The sequence below is a fragment of the Pygoscelis adeliae genome, unplaced genomic scaffold, assembly GCF_000699105.1.
Source record: "Pygoscelis adeliae isolate BGI_AS28 unplaced genomic scaffold, ASM69910v1 Scaffold267, whole genome shotgun sequence".
Lineage (NCBI taxonomy): Eukaryota > Metazoa > Chordata > Aves > Sphenisciformes > Spheniscidae > Pygoscelis > Pygoscelis adeliae.
This window is the reverse complement of record NW_008825150.1, coordinates 5076828-5091818: the sequence shown is the minus strand read 5'-3', so window position 1 is coordinate 5091818 and position 14991 is coordinate 5076828. Positions and strand designations below refer to the sequence as shown.

General features: G+C 34.9%; 1 protein-coding gene across 1 annotated transcript in view; it reads left to right on the top strand.

The window, feature by feature from the left end:
* The window catches only part of CACNA2D1 (calcium channel, voltage-dependent, alpha 2/delta subunit 1), a 379635-nt gene that overhangs the window by 167182 nt on the left and 197462 nt on the right, over positions 1-14991 (top strand). The window contains exon 4 of the mRNA XM_009328361.1: positions 7525-7569. Coding sequence (XP_009326636.1) covers positions 7525-7569 — 45 coding nt within the window. The remainder of the gene's footprint in view (positions 1-7524; positions 7570-14991) is intronic.

Here is a 14991-nt window from a genome sequence, read left to right as displayed (position 1 = left end):
TAGACAGGTGTCACAGGATGCCAGTCAAATCAGTCCATGACACTATCATGTTTTGCCAGCATCCCAGGTGTTCTCTTGTCATTCACTGATGCTCAGCCTGTACCAAGGCTCATTACACTCACTACTTTTTTGTGTGCCATAGCTCGCCACACTCAGCCTTGTGCCCTTGGCCATGGCTCACTGCACTTGGCTCTAGATCAAGGCAAGGTCATGATGTTCCTGTGGGCTGTAAGTATTCAGAAGCTGTAATAGCATAATATATGATCTTCCATTTGTAACACATATTTACTGTTACAAGTATTTTCATATTGTGCCTGCCTTAAGCCATCAAAAATACCATGATTTGGTAAAATAAACTCAACCAGAGTCCAGTGTATATAGGATATGCATTTAAATGGTTTTGCATTTTTAAAATACATGCTATCTTAATGTATTTCTTCACAGAAATTTCAGGTTTGATTTTTTCAGTTTTATTTTCACTGTATAAGTTTCTGAGTTTTAGCTGGACCATTTGCATTAAATATATTTCACAAAATATATCATCAGTCAAAGTGAGGAAGCAAATGTTGTTTTTTCTGTATGGTATGCTCTAATGCAGAATCCAGAGTTCAGAATAATGTTCATAATATTTTTTCTAAACAGGAAAGCCCTATAACTATACTATTCACATGGTCATGAGAAAGGAAGGAGGGGGCAAGAGGAGGTGAGAGCAGAGCAAGTGTCCATTCCATTTGCTAATTGTGACTTAATTGATCTAATATATTTGGCTGTCATTGATTATGTTGATTATTACATATTGAAAAGTATGATGTATTCAATGATAGGAAGTACCTCAAGTTACAGGGGTGAGAGGCTTCAGTTTATGGGTCCTGACTCTGTGAAGGTGCGAAGTAGGGTCCAAACTTCTCAGAGATGTGAAGCCTGAGGTTCTTCAAAGGTCCCTAGAGAAACAGAATATTAAGGTACCTAGGGAATACTAATGTTGGAAACTCAAGTACTTCCAGAGTTTTAGATTCTTCCAAGTTTAGATTTCAATGAATTTTTTCATTATCTCAGTTTTTAACTCAGATGCCTAAATTGTGTCCACTGTCAGCACTGCAATCTTTGGATCTAGCCTCAGATCAAAATCCCTCAGAACTGATGTCAAGGGCTTGAAAGTGCATTTTTCATATAGTGTATTTTTATCTGGACTCTGTAGCTGTACATTATTCTTATCTGATAAATTATCTGTTTATATGAGGGTTGTATGTTTTAGTCCCCCTGTCTAGCATGCAGGTGATTATTGAATTACTCATTTTATTTATCACTCTGATGCATCTGTGAATGGACAAGTGACCATCTCATGAAAACTGTCTATCAATTTGAAGGTTTCCAGATTGATAATTTCAGTGAAGGACTAACCTGTAAATGAATGCTGAATAAGTTCATCTTTCTCACCTTTTAAAAGAACATGTATTCTATGACAAAGAATATGCAGCACCTTTAGTCCTCCTTTATGTTATTTCCTGTAATCTTCACCTTTGTCTTTTCATTCCAATTATTAGTCTCAGTAGAATCTTGAGAAAAGCCCTTTACACAAATCTGATGAAAAAGACTTATCATAAATTATAGTGCAGACCTGGAAGTTTTTAATTAGTGTATGAAATTTAATATTCTGAGAAAGTAGTTCTTTAATCAAATTATGTTTGGGGAAAAAATGTCTAACCCAAGTGATTCATTTGCCATATTATGGGTAATATGGGGAAATATTTCTAGACTGGGATGTTATTGAACTGTTTGATATTTGTCTTTTTTTTATTAAAAATAGTTTGATTTTTAAAATATCTTGTTTCCAAGTCCTGTTTCAAGACCCTGTTTTAAATGCACTTTCTAACCCATTTCTTACAGCCCATGTTCAGACACAGTAATTGCAACTAATTTACTATATTGCCTGACTTTGTGTTCACTTTAAAGACAGGCTCTAAATCGGTATTTCTACTCATGGATACTGAAGGGTAAAAAAAAAGTTGTTAGCTGCTAATCCCCTTATTTTACCTGTGCCATTTCACTTATGTAAAATTACAAAGCTATAACAAAAGAAGTTGTAGTAGTTGGCATTCTTTCCTTTTTTCCCCTATTTGCAGGCTTTTATTCCCTAAAGTTATTCTCTTCAGAAATAGATGTAATTTTTTATTTGTGATAGGCCATATTTAGCTTTCTTTTCTGAAGAGTCTAATTATGCCTTTAACTGCATGTCAGACTATATAAGGGATTAAACTAAAACTACTTGGCTTATTTGTCATAGGATTTATTAGGTTGGGTTTAAAACTTAATTACCCTAAAGATATTAGAGTGAACTTTTTTTAATGCACATCTTTATCCAAGGAGATACAAGAAAACGTTTTTTAAAATTAAAGCAGATGGATTTTACCAATGCTTCATGAAATATTTTTTTAGCATTTATAGGCATTTACACTAATTTAATCCAGTATGTCTATGAAAGATGAAATAAACCAGTATTATTAATATTTTTATTGCTGCATGCTGACCAACAGGACTCCCAGTTCTTTCACTAATGTTCTATGCCTTTTCAAAGTGTGTGGGATTAATATGGTTTTAAAATGTTCTCCAAATTTGTATCTGTAATTCTAAGCACTGATTTTTAAACTGAACAGTCAAAATCAGACATATATTTGTAATACAGTTTGTTTTTTCTCGGTTTTTGATTTCTTACTCTACCTCATTACCTGCAGAACAAAAGAATCCTTGTAGGTATCACAACTAGCAGGTTAACTGCAATATAAAGGAGCTTTTATACGTTGCCTCTTTAGCACATTTTGTATAAAATACTTGGAAGTCATGGGAAGTATGCTGTTTTAAAACAAAATTCAAACAACCATATTTGGCCTTAATTTCAGATTTTAAATCATGTACTAATAATTATACAGTAATATATATTTGCAATATAATGTACTACACTAATTTTAGGTTTGCCTTCAGTGGTTCATTGAAGAAAATGTTTGAAGTATGGAGACCTTAACAAAAACTCTTCCGTTTTCTTTTGTGAGGGAGTTCATTATCTTCTAGCATCTCTGTAGCAAATAAAGTCATGGAAAAGAGTGTTATTTTTTGCTTTCACATTTTATCTACAATTGTTTTGGAACTGCTGCTTTAGGAAAAAAAGGTCATTGTGATGTCTAAATTAACACATTACATTAATTTCTTATGATATGAAAAGCTGCAGAAAACTGGTTTCTCCCCCTCCCCCTATTTTTTTTTTAATTTATTTATTTTCAGGTAGTTCATTATAGCGTCTCACAAAGTTCTAGAATTCATTTCAGGCCTTCAGTCTCCCCTGCATGCCTAACAGCATTTTGGGCTACTTCACAGGATCTAGGTTACGTAGAGCCTCTAGGAAGCCTCACATACAGACCTGAGTACATAAGTAATCTTAATCATAGCTTCAGTGAAAGCAACTATGTATTTCTGAATAGATAGTATTGGATGGTTGTTGAAAATCTTAAGATTTCCAGTATTTTTTTTTTTTTTCTTTCTTGAATGAAATGCAAACATCTCTTGTGGAAAAGCAGATACTTCAAAAGTCACACATAAAATGTTTCCACCTAAAAAGAGGTTTGACCAGTTGATGGGGTCCATATTTCATGGACAATTCTTGGAATTCTAGCAAAGGATTTCCTACAGCAGGTTTTCCTACAGAAGCCATTATGTGGCAGTGATGACAAGGAGCTTTCATCTTTGGCACTTGGTAGAGTAAAGGAGGATGTATAGCTTTTACCAAAAAAATGACATAGGTATATCATCATGATTTACTATACGTAATTATCTGTAGAGTCAGATGTATCTTGTTGCAATGTAATCCCTTTGTGTTGTTCGTGAAAGAATTTGATAGAAAAAAGTGATATTTCCTGTGATGACAAACCAACTTCAGCTCCATTCACATAATCCTGAGTTGAGATTAGGCATTTAACTACTCGAATCAATAGACTGTGTCTGTGAACTTGCTCCGTAGAGAATCAAAATGCCAGTGTAAGTTAGTGTTGGTGTGAATCCAAATTTCATCTGCAGATGTTCTGAAAGATTATATTTTCCCATGCTTTTCTTCTATTCGATGAATCTGTGTGTTTCTTCAAATCTGTAGATACAGATATCATAGAGACCAGAAACTTTGGATTCAGTGTGGTGAAATTTAGGAAGTCATTAATACTACCCAATATGTAGTGTTTCCCATTGAAATTGTCTTATACCCAAAGCTGGGAAACAAAGTACTATTGAAATGAAAAGCAATATAAAGACATTGCAACAATCTAATTTCAGCAGATAATATTATCAATGAAAGTGTGGAAGAAAAAAGATTATTAGGATAGAATAGAAGAAAATAGTAAAAGTCACAAATAAAACATTAATGACCTGATCCTTAATGTAATTAATATAAATTAAAGCTATTTTTGGAGGTTAACAACAATCACCTATTTTAAACAAGCCTTGCATATCCTTGTCAGATACTGAAACTGTTTGCTTTGAAAGGAGAATTAATGACGGTGAAAACTACCCTTCACGTTTCCAACTGCATAAATTTTGTAAACTTGTATACTGATACTATGCTAAAGTTTCTAATTTATGCATATGCTCTCCTAAAGTAATTCTTCCATAAATTCAGCTTCAGGACTGTCTTACTAAATCCCTTCATTCATAAACAGAAGTAACAGTGAGTATTTACCCCTCTCTCTCATAGCATTACTGGATAAAGAACAAAAATAAGTATCTAGGATATTTACATTGTGTCTTAGGCTTGCTCAATAAATGTGCGGTATTACCTGGTGGCAGATGTATATAACAGTGGGAAGATTCAAATTCTGTGTATCACAAAGTTAATAAATAACTGAACTACTTGCTTGAGAACCAGCAATAAAGCAATTTGTTCTTGTCAGCTAGAAGTGGTTAAATTATGAAAAATTGTCCTCTAAAGATCTAACTGATCCATGAATCTAGTTTGTGAACTGTACAGCATTCAGTGTGTTGTAGCACTGTGTATCTCATATTTTCTATATTAAGAGTAGTGAGATATGACCAATGTCAGTGTTAGTTTATGCATTATATAGGTAATATCTCCAGGCAGGGTAATGAACTACAAGATATGAATAGCCTAACAAAATATCTAATTCATTTGGGGTGGTGGTGGGGGGTTATTTTAATTAACTTGTAAATGTATCATGTTTCTGAAACATAATTGTTTAATAGGTGATTTAAAAAATACTGTTTAGTCCAGTAGAAGTAGATAGCAATGCTATGCCAGCTTCGATCAACTTAAACAAATAAATAAAAATATAAGACAGGGGAAAATATAATTGTGATGATAAAGAATCATTTTGTTTAAGTAGATAAACAGAATTGTATGTGTAGAGGACTGTTAAAAATCCTATTCATTAAATGAGTTAGGGTAAACTTGAGCGATGGGAAGGGGCTGGGGAAATAAACTGATATCTAGATGAAAGTCAATACAAGAGAAAGCCTAATAGAATTGTGTTTTATGAAAATGTTCCTTTTTAAAATGAAACCACTAAACAAAAAGCATATATACATAATATCCAGATAAATATGTCTGTATTGCTTTTCCTGGTCTCCTTTTTCCCAAACAAAAGCTTCCAGAGATGAAATTGCAGGGGAACTGCTATAACATAACATAACATAACATAACATAACATAACATAACATAACATAAGGTTTGGTGAAAGAAGTATTCTTTTCCCCTGTCTTCTGAAGTGAAACAACTTTTTTTTTTTTAATTAAACAGGTTATCTTGTGATGAAAACACTTGTGCTAACATTTCCAGCTAGTACCTCTCATAGTTGGAGCCTCTGCAGTTTTAAATGTTGCCTGCTAAAGAATCACATGGCTTTTTGAACAGATCAAATTATTTACAGAACAGTTATTTTGTACGCAACCATGTACAAAGTAAAGACATTCCAAAGAAAATTGAATCTTTTGCCTCTTCCAACTTACTTGAAGGCTTCCACAAGCATTACATGGTCTTTTCTTTACAACAATCAAGTGAATAAGCAATTAGCTTTGGTCCTTAATGACGAAAGGAATTTCCTCCTGTGTCTGTAACACACTGAGGTCTGGCTTAGTTACCCAGATACTGATACAAAGCCAACTGACCTGTGGATAGAACAGAGTCTTGATGGAAAAGTGGAAAAGTACATTTTGAGGGAGAGGATGAGTTCATGTTAATAGCATTTACCTCAAAATGGCATTTAGCTCATCTATAATATATTTCATGTTTGGATCTCAAAAAGGTCACAAAGGAGGATGAACGATGTCATTATTTATGAAGTGAGGAAAATGATGGTTTATAAAGATGAACTGCATTACCTTGTAGCACATGTCATGGTACTTTTTTAGTGCAAGTAATAATTGTCGTTGGCTTACCCACTTGAAAAATTATTCCTGAAATCATTCTTTCTTTTTGGTATTTATAAAAGAGAAAGCTTTTTTTTTGTGGTCAACTTTTTATTTAGACACATAAAACCAAAGGTATTACCACAAACAGAACTGAAAATATAAATTAAGGTTATTTTTGGAGGTTAACAGCAATCATATAATTTAAACAAGCTGCTGGACATGAAGATATGTAACTTCTTCTCCTTTATTTATTCAAAATCTGTAATGGGACTTAAAAAACTGCTATGTACATATATGTGTCTTTCATACAGAAATGCACATAACAATTGCTTACTTTCATTCAAAAAAGTGTAGGGCATGTGGCAGCAATTCTATTTAGTGGAAAGCTACTACAGTGAATCTAAATCTTTAAGGCTTTTAAATGGTTCAGAAATATTTCAAGATAAAACAAAAATGTATTCAATGGGAAATACCACAATTTTCAAAATGCTGTAGACGTTACACTGAATGAAGCTTCTGACTGATTTTGTAATGTAAACTAGTAATCTTCTCCTTCATTGCTTTGCTTGAATTACATGGTACAGCGTTTCCACAGAGCTGCCAGGATCCACTCTACACTACAACAGCCAGACTCTCCTGTGATGTATTTTTCCAGATTTTATTTTCACCGTGGGAGGTGAATAAAACAATAAACGTGTGTGCAACAAATACTTAACCCACTTAGCAATGCCCATGCGTTGTCATATCTATTGCCTGCTAGATGTCATGGTGCATAAATCACCTAATTGCATAGTGAGAGAGTCATATGTCTGTAAAAGAAACAGCTTACGGAAGTCTTTTATGAGCTCTGGATTTTGTCCAATGTTGTCTGTACTTTTCTAGCTGGCTTTTGGGGTAACTTATGTAGCTTACCAGGGAAGCATTAAATGAATGAAGTTAAACACTAGCATGGGAAATACTACATGCAACAGAGAGCAAGCAAAGGTCTGATTCTGTCATATTTCAAAGACAATACATAAAGAAATGCAGGTTTATTTTAAAATGTATTTTAGTACAAATTGTTGCTAGTAAACTTTATTCCCTGCTTTCAAACTAACAGAATTACTTTTCTTTCTCTTACAGAATAATGATATAATCTATTACAATGCAAAAGATGATCAGAATGATGTAAGTAATATGTTTCTTTTTGTTTCATTGCCTGTAATCTCAAAAAATTAAGGGATTGAAAATATTAATGAAACTCTGAGACTAGCATTTAAATATTTTGCAGAAGCAAGAAACCAAGAAACTTAGAAATGTCTTCAAAAGTCTCCTCAAGAGCCAGATAATATTTTATGTTCTAATTCTTGAAGTCTGTCTTCCCTCATACAGTCTGAGTTACTGATCAGGCAGGGAATGTGCTGGGAGAAAAAAGATCCTGACAACAGTATCATTCACTTTTTGAAATGTAATAAAATCATAATTATAGGACTGGAGAATCAAAATGATAAATGTAAATAATTTACTTTACTCTGAAGGAACCATTTTCTGGCCTTATTTTCCAAGCTCATATTATCTTGTTCTGCATTCTTTGTAAGAAATTTTTTACATGTAAAATGTTACTGAATAACTATTTTCATGCACTTTGTGATCACTCATATGACTGTAATAAGCTTTGGGGAAATTGAAAATCCATTCCCAAGATTTAGACAAAATGTATCATATTTCAATTCCTGGTTCTACTAAAACTCTTACTTTAAGTGTTTTGAAGTTTCCTATCTGGCTTTTACTATTAAAAATCTTAATGTCTTCTGGGGAGAAGACAAGTTATCCTCACCTTCACTTGAGATAATACAACTGCTTGTCTTCATTATAGATTTAATTTATAAAACCATAGAAAAAATGTTGTAAATGTATAATCAGAATTGCCAGCATGCTTCATTTGCACTTTTTAATCAAGTATTCTTTAGAGATTGATGGCATCACTATTGTAATTGATGCTTCTGCTGTAAGGCAATTAAAGAAGGCGCATAGATCATGTCAAGCAGAACTATTTGATATGCTTATATAGAGTTACAAGTACTGGAATTCAGATACAACAAAGTCTACTGTCCTGAGTTTTAAAATTTTCATGCTTTAAGTAAAATTCATTAAAGTAACCTAAATTCGAAAGATATTGGTCTTTTCTGATTAAATTCACCGGGATTGCACGGGCTAATCACTTCTGGAAACAGAATTACAAAGCTTAAACATTGGATTTTGCATCTAAGTGTACCATATAGTGATGGTAGATTATGGTGTGAAGTAAAAGACCCTGCTGTATCTGTTATGATTAAATACTATTGACAAAGGTCTTGAGGTGACTACTTCAACAACATAAATCCAAATTGGTTAGGCAAGGCAAAAAAGGAAATACTGATCCAGAATTTACTCTCATTTTCTTTGACTTTCCTCAGGAATTTTTTTCCCCCCAGGAAAAAAAAAAATTCCACCAGGTGTCCTATTTGTATTTCTGTTTCAGTTTTATTTCTTTTTATGTCTTTCTGAACTCTCGGAACGAAGTTTATAATAACCCATATTGTTGAGTTAAAAATAGTTCCTTGTGAGTCAGGGGCAATCTGTCAAGAAACAAGTGACACTGTAACGTGGCATCAGCAACACAGAGTGCAGTACCAAAACTCAGCACCAGCCTAAGTTATTATTTTGAAATGTTTTGAATCACACTAAAAAAAATTAAGTCCTAGGAATTTCAGCTTAGTGGGCTGAAACGTTTTGCAGATCTGTGCTATATGGACTGTGTAAAATATAAAAATATAGCATTGAGGCTGTGGTTCTGTTTGAGTTGCCAGTATGTTTGTAGGGCTATATCTGTTGAAATAAGTATTTTTCTTCCCTTCATAACAGTCCTCAAATCAAAAGGTTAAAGAGGGAGAAGGAAAAAAAAGGAAGTTTTTGTTTTGTTTTGCTTTTAATCTTTTTATTTACTTAAAAGTTTAGAAAACAACGTGAAGGGAAAAGATACCAAGACGGTACAGTATTTACAAGCTCTGGTTATTTGAGAGCATGTGCTCTCTGTCAATCATTTAAGCTTTTTTGGCTAGCTGATAAGAACAAATGTTTTGACTTAAGGAGATACCATTAAAAAGTTCCCCATGCGTTCTAATTACACCATGAAAAGAGGCCCGTTTCAGGTATCTCCATCACTGATACCTCATTGGTTCAGCATATCTGCTAAGAGCTGGATTTGTTCATCCCAGAGAAACATACTCAAATTCTGCTTCTTTGGCATCCAAAGAAGAGCAACGAAGCTGGTGAGGGGTCTGGAGCACAAGTCCTGTGAGGAGCGGCTGAGGGAGCTGGGGTTGTTTAGCCTGGAGAAAAGGAGGCTGAGGGGAGACCTCATCGCTCTCTACAACTACCTGAAAGGAGGTTGTAGCGAGGTGGGTGTCGGTCTCTTTTCCCCACGTAACAAGCGATAGGACGAGAGGAAATGACGTCAAGTTGGGCCAGGGGAGGTTTAGACTGGACATGAGGAAAAATTTCTTCACTGAAAGGGTTGTCAAGCATTGGCACAGGCTGCCCAGGGAAGTGGTTGAGTCACCATCCCTGGAGGCATTTAAAAGTCGTGTAGATGTGATGCTTAGTGACATGGTTTAGTGGTGGACTTGGCAGTGTCAGGTTCAGGGTTGGACTCGATGATCTTAGAGGTCTTTTCCAACCTAAATGGTTCTATGATTCTATGATTCTTGCTATTTAGAAAAGGTGAATATTTCATAATGATGCTAAATGTTATCGTCCTTCAGCTGCAATATCAGTATTAATTCTTAATAAACAAAATAAATCTTATTTATATTATAGAAAAAGAACAATTATTTTAGAGATGTAATTTATACATGCAGATTTGGATCCCTTTAAAAGGCCCAGTATTTCAGGAACCACTAACATGCACCTCCTAAAAAAGTTTCTTCTGTGTGTCTTGAGTTTTTCACTGTTAATTTTTTTATGCGAATATTTCTTAAAAAACTTAAAATGTAGGAATTCTTTTCCTCCATCAGTAAAGTTGAGGCTGATTAGCTAAATGCATATTAGGAATCCAAGAAAAATTTGTATTCTAATTGTAGCACTTTGTTGGGAATAGAAAGTTGTGGATATGCTTATGGATGATTTGCATCTCATTAAGGTGGTAAGAATCAGTTAAATACTTCTTGATAAAACACATTGAGTGTGCAAATAGCTGTATTTGTGCCTGTGCTGTCGTTGTGATCAGTAATCTAATCTGAAAGAAGAAACAATAAGGGTGAGATGGTCAGTGATCTGATACTGAACTTTTTTGAGAAAACCTGCATCCAGGTCTCAACTGTGTATGCAAACACCACAGACTCTTCTCCCCTGTTCCTGCCTGAAAAAATGCTTGAGGGGACTTAGGTGGCATCTTTTTTTTACATGGAGAGATTTGAATAGAATCATCGTGGAAGCACTGGGTAGTAAAACTGCTTTTGCCATCCATTCTTTGCTGTCTCTAACAAGTTCATATTTTTTTCTCTTCCATGCTGTGAGCATTTAATCACAGGTCATGATATTATATTTCTCTTTCAGTACAAGCAGGAATAACTAGTAGCAGAAATTTACTTATTAAAATTAGATATCTAAGCTGGTCACTGTGGATACCTCTAGAGAGCTGTTCAGTTTAGTCTGAGATAGGTGTCTAAGGTCAGCTGAATCACTCCTAGCTGTGTTTCTCTCTGTTGACCAGGTTCCCATAACAGGGAATTAATAATTTAGATCTTAACTTTTAGATGTTGAAGAATTAGAAGAAATTAATTTCACAGGTCCTTCCTGCCAGTTTTTATTTGTCTACTCATCCTTTTAAAATTATAGCTTTATCAGAAGAACAGTCCTCTAACTTAAATTCTGTGTATTTTTTCTGGTGTATGTTAATATGCTGTAGTATAGTTTCCTTTCCTTCTTCTTGTTTATGTACCACATTCAGGAGATCCTTCCCTCTTATTTTTCATCTGCTGTCTTTTTGAATCTAATGACTGTGTTTGCTTGGACTTAAAAAAAACCCCAAAAAACGTGAAGGCCAATCATTCTTTGGCCTTTGGATTTCTCAGTCTCTCAGATAAAACAATCAGTTTGCAACCCCTTAGTCCATCAGTCAGTAATATACCTTTTGTACACTTTATCCTACAGCAGCAATTAGATTCTACTTGCTTATTTCCCCCACAGCGCTGTATGTAATGTGTAAGCTGTTCATGATAATTAATGAGTTTTATCCTCACAACAAGGTAGGAGGTATTATATTCCCATTTTTCATATCTCATAGAAAGATAATGGCCAAGCTTGTAATTTAATACAGGTCTCTCAGGTTTTCATTCACTGTCCTATTCCCTAGAACCCTTTCAGTTTGATATATTGCAGTCTGTGTCATGCACTTTAATTTGCCGATGTCAACTGCTTTTGTCATATTTGGACAAATGCTGCAGCGCTTTTATTGGACAACTGAGTGGTACCATATTAAGATGCCCTTTCCCATAAGTTTTAATATTGCTTTGCCTTTTTTCTCTTCTTGTCCTTTGTGCCCCACCCTATTTATAGTCGTCTTTGCTTCACTGTTCAGTTCTTTCCTCTTTTTTGTACTGCTCTCCATTTTATTTCTAATGATTCCACATCTTCTTTATAGATTCCTTCTAAATCTGATTTTTCTGTTTCCATGTGTTCAGGTAATCCACCTCTCCACTATGCACTGAATTGCTCAATTGCTTAATTTTCATTCTTCCTTGATTTCTTCCTTAATGTTTCTCTCATCTCCTCTTTGCATCTTGCTCCTTTTCTACCTTTTTTTAGTGTAATTTCTTGTCATGGTTTTATAAACTCCTTCCTGTACAAGCTACGACAGCTTAAGGAAAAGAAGATTGAATTTTTTCAGTGATTTAACTGAAAGGACTAAGTATTACAAATAAACAAACAAATGTTTCTTTAACATGAAACCAGCCACACCTCACTGGAAGTTTGCGACTCCTCTGTAGGTCTTACTCATTAGGATTTCATTGGCAGCAGCCAGTTGCATCTCCTGGCAAGGGCTGTATCCCCAGTTAGCACAAGTGGTTTATTAGAGATTTCCTTCATGCGGTCCTGTGTTGGATTGCAGTCATGACTAACAGAGCAGTACTTCTTGTGCAGTTAGTGATCATGTATTAAGTGATAATAGCACTTTTTATTTTACCGAATTAATGTGAAGGCTTTAGAATGATGGGGTGCCTTTGGGGAGTAAGTACCTGCACAAAATGTGAATTCACTCTGTGACTAGGATCAATGTGTGTTTTCCACTGGAGGGGAGCAATCTGGAGCATACCTATGGCTGTTTTAAATATGAAAAACAGTTTTCTATTACTTTATAAAATTTGCAGGGAGAAATCTTTCAAAACTGATAAGTTTTCTTTGCCACATTGTTTACATAGTATTCCTAATTCAGTGATGCCTTGTTATTTTGGAATAATATGTGAAATATTAGCTTTCTTGGAGTTTAAAACTGCAGCATAAATGCAGCTATCAAGTTTTTTTAAATAATAATGATAAAAAAATATATTTCTACATCAGGTTGAAAACAGCTGTAAAACTAAGAAAGGATGATTAGGCGTGAATGTAAACGTAATTTAAAAAAATTCCTAGTGGCTTTTAACCTACCACAATTCTGGGTGTTTAAGGTGGAATGCATCAGATGGAGAACATAGGAATTGATTGTAATAATCTTTTGCCTGCTCTTTTGTAAGTGTTTTTTAAACCACCCTAATCTTCATTGGGAAATGTGAGTAAGCTATAACCTGTTCTCTTTCCATCCACCAAATCCATCTCCCATTTTAAAACGGAGAGCTGAGAGATGAGAAATTTTTCAAACAGGACGCATCCTCCCACTTGCTTCAGAAGGTACACATCCTATGCTTTTTAGAAAACAAAATAATTTCCACCCCCTAAACTTTCTTTTTTTTTTTTTTAAATATGAATGTATGGTCAAAGTAAATATTGGGCAGAAGTAAGCAGAGAACAGAATGGTTATCTAAGAGGCACACTCCTTGTAGGTCTGCTTCATCCCTAGAACAGGCACTGATATTTAAAGGCATACTGACAGTGGCATTGGGAGTTTATTGAGTCTCTACTTATACCCTTACACAATTCTTTTCTTTTCTACTAATTTATGATATCAAGTGTTGCAAAATTGGCTTTGATTTGCAGCTACGATTAACTTAGTAAAAAGAAGTCTGATAATGAATTAGCCCAGGTTTACTTGAAACCAAGTCTGAACCTACTCTAGATTTGATCAAAGAAATGCTGAATTTTTTTCTCCTGTCAGCAGAACTCAGGAATTTTCTGGCTTTTCTCCTTATACTATACATTGAAAAATGGCAGAATGGTTTGATTTACTGAACAAACAAGTATAGTATTTTATGTATTTTGTAGCTGGGCAGCAGAAAAGAAGGGTTTTCTCTGTAAGCCAGTGTCCCACGAGCTGTGTGTTGGGTCAGGTAGAGCCCTTGAGGGGGAGATAGCACCTGAATATGGTCAGTTGGGAGGAGGGTCTGGACCTGGGGCAGGGCACGTGGGGGACTCCAGGGATCAAGTCTCAAAGGTAACAGGTATAAAGAGACTTTTCTAGAGACTGGAAGGGTGATGCCAGGTTTCTGCAAGTCCACACAGCTGCCAGTTGCTGTACTGAAAAGTGAGACCTGCCCTGACAGTATGGAGAAAGCTGGGGTGGAGATTGCTTTACCTGTTACGTGTCAACCAGCAGATACAAATTTCCTATGGTTTTGGAAGGTTTTTTTAAACTTCATTCTGATAATACATACCTTTAGAAATCTCCCTTGTATCTGCATATGTAAGAGGAGTTCTATCTCTGAGCTTTGACTGGCTCTGGATGCCAGCATACAAATAACAAAATCAATATCTTGCCATCTGGTTTTAGTTATAGGTGGGTTTTAAAGCATCCTTTTTTCCCTGAGCTGAAACTACTCATTTTTTCCAAATTTCATAGACAGTGAAGAATAGGCACTTCCAGTGGGAAATTAGTTTCAAATGATTTAGGATGAGCTTAAGTGCTAGGCTGTAGAAGACCTAGTCTCCTTTAACAGTGGGGCAGCCTAGCAATAGTAGCCAGCTAACTTCCTTATCTAAAGTTGTGTGGTGCTCTTATTCCCTCTGCTTTCATTGTATGACAACTAATACGGTTTGACATTATAACATCACAGGTAACTATGTGAAATAGCTACAGTCACAATTATGATGTGTCATGTTTCTTTTTGTCTTCTCTTTGTCCTTTACTTCTTTGACGCTGAAAAAAATTGTTAATATGAGCCATAAAGAATTTGCCCCAGCTATTCTCATTTATGATGAGTAAGTGGGCAAAGTATATTTCATACAGATTGGAAAGTGTAGTTAGATAGCTTGACAATAAATGTGATTTGTATACCTCTGCACTCAAGAAGGTGCCAACAAGTAGCCCTTGTACATATAGCAGGTCACATTAGGGATTATTTTTGTTGTTGCTGTTCTTCATGTGTGTCAGTTGCAGCTATTTTTAGATTAATTTTCTTCTCCTTCTGAACCTACTAG